The 7260-nt window shown below is 39.9% G+C and overlaps 1 protein-coding gene across 3 annotated transcripts; it reads left to right on the top strand.

Annotated features, from left to right (window-relative positions):
• Positions 1-882: 882 nt before the first annotated feature.
• ttpal (tocopherol (alpha) transfer protein-like) lies at positions 883-4899 on the top strand. 3 transcript variants are annotated; one of them, XM_026920210.3, is made up of 5 exons: positions 883-1008; positions 1783-2241; positions 3147-3340; positions 3463-3573; positions 3708-4899. In XM_026920210.3, the coding sequence occupies exons 2-5, from the start codon at positions 1800-1802 to the stop codon at positions 3972-3974; spliced, it is 1014 nt and encodes a 337-aa protein (XP_026776011.1). In that variant the 5' UTR covers positions 883-1008; positions 1783-1799; the 3' UTR covers positions 3975-4899. The 3 variants fall into 3 exon arrangements, with proteins under 3 accessions (XP_026776011.1, XP_026776013.1, XP_026776012.1); XM_026920212.3 differs by lacking the exon at positions 883-1008 and adding an exon at positions 1015-1325; XM_026920211.3 differs by lacking the exon at positions 883-1008 and adding an exon at positions 1341-1678.
• Positions 4900-7260: the final 2361 nt, after the last annotated feature.

Raw genomic sequence — 7260 nt, forward strand, 5'->3', positions numbered from 1 at the left:
GCAATCTTACAGCAGTATGTTACTGTGAGAGGAGAGCATTGAAATAGCTGTTTCTCATTAACCTGCATCAGTGTGCATATCCATCCATTTCCTGTACTGCTTATCCTACACAGGGTCACAGAGAGCCTGGAGCCTATCCCAGAGAACTCGGGGCACAAGGTGGAGGACACCCTAGATGGGGTGCCAACCAATTGCAGGGCACACACACACACCAGACAATTTAGAAATGCAAATCATCCTACAATGCATGTCTTTGGACTGGGGGAGGAAACCAGAATACCCACAGGAAACCCCCCAAAGCACAGGGAGAACATGCAAACTCCACACACACAGGGTGGAGGTGGGATTTGAACCCCAACCCTGGAGGCATGAGGCAACAGTGCTAACCACCAAGCCATACCGTGCCCCCCTAGTGTACACATTTTAAGCAATTTTTTGGTGCCTTTTTCCTGTTGACTTCCACAGAAACCTGGAAATGTTATGTTATTTTAATATGGTATATAATATTGCATGATGACTTAATAGCTCATCATTTCAACATATTACATCATTATTAAGACTTAAATATCTTGTTATTTCGACTTAATAACTCATTATTTCGAGAGTAAACATTAGTCTTATTGATATATTGTGTGGAGTTAAATGTTAAGCCGAAATAATGAGATAATATCTCGAAATAACGAGATGTTAAACTGAGATAACGACATAAAACTTCAGCATATTTAACTCAGACCTTCCATATGTACACTTCCAATAAACATTCTCAATATTGACTTACATCTATCTTACATAATCCTGTCACCTTCTGTATAACCATCCAGGACATGACAGACAATAATATAGTGAGAATATAGTGTCATCAGCTACAAATAAATGAATTAAACGAATGAGTTTCACCCAACATGGCAACCCGGCTGTGAGTGACGTCATCGCTCAGATGCCACAGAGTAGCCAATCGGAGAGCGCGCTGCTTCTGTACACGGAACTGATTGCGGAATTGCTTAGCAGGTCAGTTATCACTGCAGTTGTTTTGTAATCGATTTTATGGTCGTTTAGAAATATTTCTGGGCGAAAAAGAAAAAAAGTAAACCGACTGCCATCGTGTTTGTCTTTTTTTAAGTAGTGTAATGACCACATGAATGTGCAACCTACCCTGGCATCATTACCATCACTATCATCACAGAGACTGGCTCATAGAGCTCGTACTAGCCGGCTAACTAGCAGCTGTTTTTAGCATTTGGCTAATTAAATCTTATCTACATCCTTATTCACACTTATTTAAAAAAAAATTGCAGTCGAGTGGCAGTTTGATAATCATGTTTCAGGTCAGGTTTGATCAGTTTTATTATTTTTGAAGACAGCTTGCACATATTCAGCTTGTAAATATTCATATCATGATCTTTCCCAATTTTAAATGCTTCCTATTTAATTAGCCTTACCTGCTAATGACATATAAACCTAGCTCAAGTAGCTAAGTAGCTGACAAACAGGTCACATTTTACTCAGGTGAAAATATCAAGAATTTCTCTTTTTTTCCCATCCCAGTCTGTTTTGTACATCTATCATTTAAACTGTTTGCATCTATTGAGCTTTGGCTTATAATGTCAGACACAGAAATAAAATAGATTACATTTTTTAAACTTTACTATCTGATTTAACCACGTGCTATCAAACAGAGGTGAGCTGTTTACATTCAGAGTAATGAGTTTTGCTGGTGAAGCTTGGCGAGATCAGACTCACTGTCGTTTATTGCCATTTTTGGGGTTTACTTTCTGATTTCAGACACGCAGAGGAAGCCAATGGCAGATCAGAATGGCCACACTGATCCCGCCCCTTCAGTGGACGTGATGGCAGGTGTACCCTTCCCTGCAGCTCCTCCACCGATCTACGTGTGCACTCTAACCCCGGATCTGGAGGCCAAGGCACGAGAGGAGCTACAGGAGAAGCCCGAGTGGCGTCTTCGGGACGTCCAAGCGCTGCGAGACATGATCCTGAAGGAACATTCCAGTCTGAGAACTCGGCTGGACGACGCCTTTCTCTTGCGCTTCCTCCGAGCCAGGAAGTTTGACTATGACCGTGCGCTGCAGCTCCTCCTGAACTACCACAGCAGCAGGAGGGCCTGGCCTGAAGTCTTCCAGGACCTGAAGCCCTCAACGGTCAAGCACGTTCTTGAGCTAGGCTTCCTGACCGTCCTGCCCAGACCTGATCCTCAAGGCCGCTACGTTCTCTGCTTACGGCCAGGTTGGTTGATGTAGGCTTAATATTAAAAATTCCAGAAAGTTTCAGGAAGAATCTTTCAGAGTCATGTAGGATCTATTTAGCGTGGATGTTAAACTAAACAAAACCGTTCAATATAATATTTAAATTTTCCCAAATATGGTAGAAAACAATAGTGCGTTAACAGTTACAGGTTAACCCTGATAGTGATAGAGGTTAGCACATTTGACTCGTGCCTCCGGGGTTGGAGGTTCGAATCACCCTGTGTGCGTGGAGTTTGCATGTTCTCCCCGTGTTTCAGGGGTTTCCTCTGGGTACTCCGGTTTCCTCCCTAGTCCAAAGACATGTACTGTTGGCTGATTGGCATTTCCAGATTGTCCGTAGTGAGTGAATGGGTGTGTGATTGTGCCTTGTGATGGGTTGGCACCCCGTCCAGGGTGTCCCCTGCCTTGTGCCCCAAGTCCCCTGGGATAGACTCCAGTCTTCCCCGTGACCCTGTGTAGGATAAGCAGTACAGAAAATGGATGGATGGCTGGATGAATGGATGGATAATTATATATTCCCACTGAGTTTCAAGATATTATTTTACCTTGTCCATTACTTCACAAGTTAGAGTTTTGTGAGAACATCAATTTATTAAAGAAGGGTTAGTGTTAGAGTGAGTGTTAGATATACTTGAAATCGATATATGTAAATAGCTAAATGTTTGTCTACATACTGTATAGTCCATTAGCATCCTTTCCATGCTGTTATATTTTATACATAAACATACAGCCAGTTCACTCATTTTTATCTATTAATCAGAGTCATCTGAAGATCTCAAAATAACTCCTCAGTTTAATCCTTTAGACTTTAATCTGTAGAATGTTGAGTAGAAATATCATCATTAAATATTGAATAGTACATCTTTTGCATTGTTTTGGCGACAGGGAAATGGACACCGAATGATTATCCGTTTGTGGACAACATTCGAGCCATTTATCTGACACTGGAAAAGCTGATTCAACCTGAGGAGACGCAGGTGAATGGAATAGTCATCCTGGTGGATTACACTGGGGTTGGCTTGTCTCAGGCCTCCAACCCAGGCCCTCTACTGGCAAAGAAAGTCGTTAGCATTCTTCAGGTGAGTCTTTGCTATTAGCTTAGAAGCAAATAAACCTTGTGTGCCAAAAAAAATGCCCCAGCTAAAAGTCCTACTTAATTTTTAATAACTGTTTGCCGTAATTGTTTGATTATATGTTTCAGGATGGATTTCCAATCAGAATAAAGGCAGTCAATATCATAAATGAGCCTCGAATCTTTAAAGGAATATTTGCAATAATAAAGCCTTTTTTGAAGGAGAAGATGGCTGAAAGGGTAATTGATTCAAATAATTATTTTCATTTTCCTCATACTCATTATAGTGAGTATGACTCTTTAAAGTGAAAGTGTTTTTACTCACTTATGTGACCATTAATGTGTGCTAATATGACCACTATCCACTATTCCAGTTTGTCTTGCACGGCTCAGACCTGTCGTCTCTGCATCGTGTCATCCCGCGCTCTGTGCTGCCGCAGGAATACGGAGGCGTGGACGGTAGACTGGACATGACAGCTTGGACTCGCACACTACTAGAGGCTGAGGAGGAGTTTGTTGTGGAGTTTTGCCAGCCGGAGCCTCTGGAGGGAGCGCTAATGCCCGACTCGTTGTTGTTTGAGGGCGAGCAGCCTGAGGACTCTTACAGAAGCCTGCGCTCGCAGCTCTACTACTGCTACTGAGGTCTCGTCAGGCGGCCGGCACCTTCTGTTTCCTTAAAGATGTTATTTTTAACAATTAGGGTCAAAGATCGGGTTTTATTTTTCTTAAATCATTAAGCTAAAAATGGTGACGTCTGTGTGAAGTTCACAGATTACAAATAAAAGGTTGTTGAGATGCAGCATTATTGTTTGTAGAGCATTAATAAATTACAGTTTATAGGAAACATTTTTCTGAGACTGCTAGGGTCAGGAGGTCAGGGATTTTTTTTTTTTTAATAGCATCATTTTCGCTCAAGGTGATGGTTCTGGACATACTGTATCAAGTTAAGGTGGTTTTGAATATTTTAAAAGAATCTGATTTTATGGCACAAGAACAAAATCCAAATGCCGATAGACGTCCATTGCTATTGCTTTGTGCTTACTTGTGCAAATGTTACACACAACCATGCAAACGCCTTGTTTTAACACTAACGTTACAATGCGACAAAGTATTGCCTTAATCTAAAGAGGAAAAAATCGATGTAAGGACCATGTGATTTAAATCCAAAGCAATATGTGCATTCATGTTTTGTTACCTCAATTTTGCACTATGCTTTTTTTTTTCTTTATTTATCATGTTCATGCCTTTATTTTTCAGATGATGTTTACATATGGTGTATTATGTCAGTGTGGTCAGTGTGTACTCTAACTGCGCAGAAAGTTTTCTCATATGTTGACGTAAAGCTGCAGTTAAGGTTTACAGTGCATTTCTGTTCACTGTGTTGCTGCTTTAGCCATTCTGTTGTTACACTTTTTATTTTATTGCAAGGAACTTTTATTAATATAATATTTTTTTCCAAATGTCTAAATTCTGGGTGTTGTGGCTTGCACAGCATTGTAAGGTTGTCAATATTATGTTAATATTCCAGATTCCAGTAGGTGAAATAAATCATTATCTTATTTGCGAGGTTAGTTTGTCTTCCCTGGGCATTTGGGTTTGGCTTTAGTGATGTGACTAGTGGTACCGCAAAAAAAAAAAAAAAAAAAAAAATCCCCACTTAGCATGATTGCTTAAATTTCCATCAGATGGCGCCATTATATTGGAGTCATCATACTCCATAGAGCTTCATCATAGCAATTCGATTGTGATTCGATTATCTTGATTTACTCGTTTAGGTGAATCAAATACTTGTTATGATTCATTCGATTCACTGCTCATCACAGTAATAAAACCATAAAGAGGCCATAGTGGCATTCTGTGCTAAAATAATTTCATCCATTAAACTGTTAAGAATTGCACCAGAATTTGATTCATTTCTGGCTTACATCTTTAAAGAGTCGATCAAGTGATTCAAAGGACTCAACCATTTCATTTGTGTTTGATTTTCAAATAAATGAATCATTTGACAACTACTTATCACTAATTGATTATTTACTCACTCTCATTGTCTGCCTCTTACAGGCCACTATTTTAGCAGTTGGCTAATAAAGTCTGCTGATATTAAGGTTTACATGGACTCACAAGCATCTTTAACTCTTATATAAACTACAAGGAATCATAATTCTTAGATGTGCTGACCTTCTATTTACTCGTTTTAATATTTAATTATATTTATAAATGGCTTTTAATAATGTTTTTTTTTTGTTTGTTAAAAATTATTTTAAAAATTATTGCATCAGGGTCACAAAATGCTCCTGAGCTGCTGTGACAATCCTGAAACCATGATTCAGGTCTGATTTAGTGGGAGTTTTGTACACGTACGTCATACTCCAGCTCAAATATATCAAATGTCATTATGTCCTTAGACACGAAAGAAGTCCAACTACATGGTGACAGGCAAGAGCTGTACTTCATCACTGGTTAAATTGAGTAAGATCAAGTCAGTCAAGGCTTCTGTTAGCCTGGTATGTGCATTTCATTCACTGATCTTTTAACTATTGCTTTGTTTTAGCTAGAGGGATAATTATATCTGGTTATTTGCAAATGGTGCATGTTTGACAGGCCAGAGCACACAAATCTGATTACGAAATTCACAGAGAACACAGATCAGGTAGCAGAAACACACGCGCGCATTGGAAGCACCTAGCAAATGTCGGCAAGCTGGATTTAAAGGTAGCTGAAGGTGTGTTGGCCCTGGTGGCCCAATGTTGCCACCCAGTGTTGGGTCAGTGGAATGGCTGATGCTGGTCTAACCTTAGCCCAACTTCAGTTTGCTAACTGGGTAGCTAACTAGTGAGAGAAAATGGGTTAGCTCACTACCGTTGGCGTTGGAGCTGTGATTTGGTGTGAACAGCTCACTGTGAGATTAAAGCTGAGCCCCTTTAACCACAGCTTATATGTTAGATAGCTAGCTAACATTAGGTGGCTAGTTCATTCTGTAGGCTATGTACTGTTTATAATACTACAGCTACTGCAGTTTATAAAAAGCACAGCTACACCGTAGCATCAATAGTCAAATCTCGCTAAAATACGAGGTTTTGTTGAGAAAAAAAGAAGTTTTGCTCTTTCTTCTGGTACTCTATAATAAACGCAGATCTTTTGGGATATAGATCTGCATTCTCTCTCAGATGTGTTAACAGTTTATAATGTAGCCAGTGAGAATTACCTGGCTTGTTTAATTGTTGGTTTCAGTAAAATGGTTCTGAGGGATGTGTGTGTGTGCACCTGTGATGGACTGGCATCCCATCCATGTCACCATGTCGTTAGCCATGATAAAGCGGTTAGGGAAGAGGAATGAATGAGTATTTCTATGGAGTTCTGCGGCAGCTTGTGCAGTTCATGGAAGTCAGCACAACTGAGTGAAATGTCACAGACCCATAAGGTTTGAATGATGTGTCTGGATTTTGCTGGAATTGAGTCATCAAGTTCAGACCCCTTCAGGGTTCCCTTCACCTTCACTTTAGTGGCTATAAGAATGCCGTAATGCCGTAATGACAGTCCTTATATATAAAATCAAAGACAGTGTTGTGGTCTAGGAGTTGGGAATATATTGTGGCATGGTGACAGGATTTATTTATGAGCCACATTCAGTCTGACAGAGTAATAAAGAGGGGGTGTAAATATGAGGGCGATGCATGAGCACCCTGCAGTCTGGACTGCTCCTGTTTCTGTAGTAACCACTCAGGCTTAGTGGACTTCAGGCTATTGTTGCAAGGCTTACTGTTTTGTTTTGTTTTTTTAAGTTACTTTCTTAAAGTTTCAGATTGTTCGTACGTTTTCTATTAAAAGAACTCAAATATTCTGGAGCTATTTTTTCATATGTAATAGTGGACAGATGGCATATAAAAATTTTTGTACAGATTGCAGTTGTATTTAGCACATCATAAG

Source organism: Pangasianodon hypophthalmus, chromosome 16, assembly GCF_027358585.1.
Source record: "Pangasianodon hypophthalmus isolate fPanHyp1 chromosome 16, fPanHyp1.pri, whole genome shotgun sequence".
Lineage (NCBI taxonomy): Eukaryota > Metazoa > Chordata > Actinopteri > Siluriformes > Pangasiidae > Pangasianodon > Pangasianodon hypophthalmus.

Bases quoted from the DNA above. Each gene is read 5' to 3' on its own strand.
- ttpal (XM_026920210.3), top strand. From the start codon at position 1,800: ATGGCAGATCAGAATGGCCACACTGATCCCGCCCCTTCAGTGGACGTG. The intron at 2,242-3,146 runs GTTGGTTGATGT...TTTTGGCGACAG, and splicing joins CGTTCTCTGCTTACGGCCAG to GGAAATGGACACCGAATGAT. The intron at 3,341-3,462 runs GTGAGTCTTTGC...TATATGTTTCAG, and splicing joins AAGTCGTTAGCATTCTTCAG to GATGGATTTCCAATCAGAAT.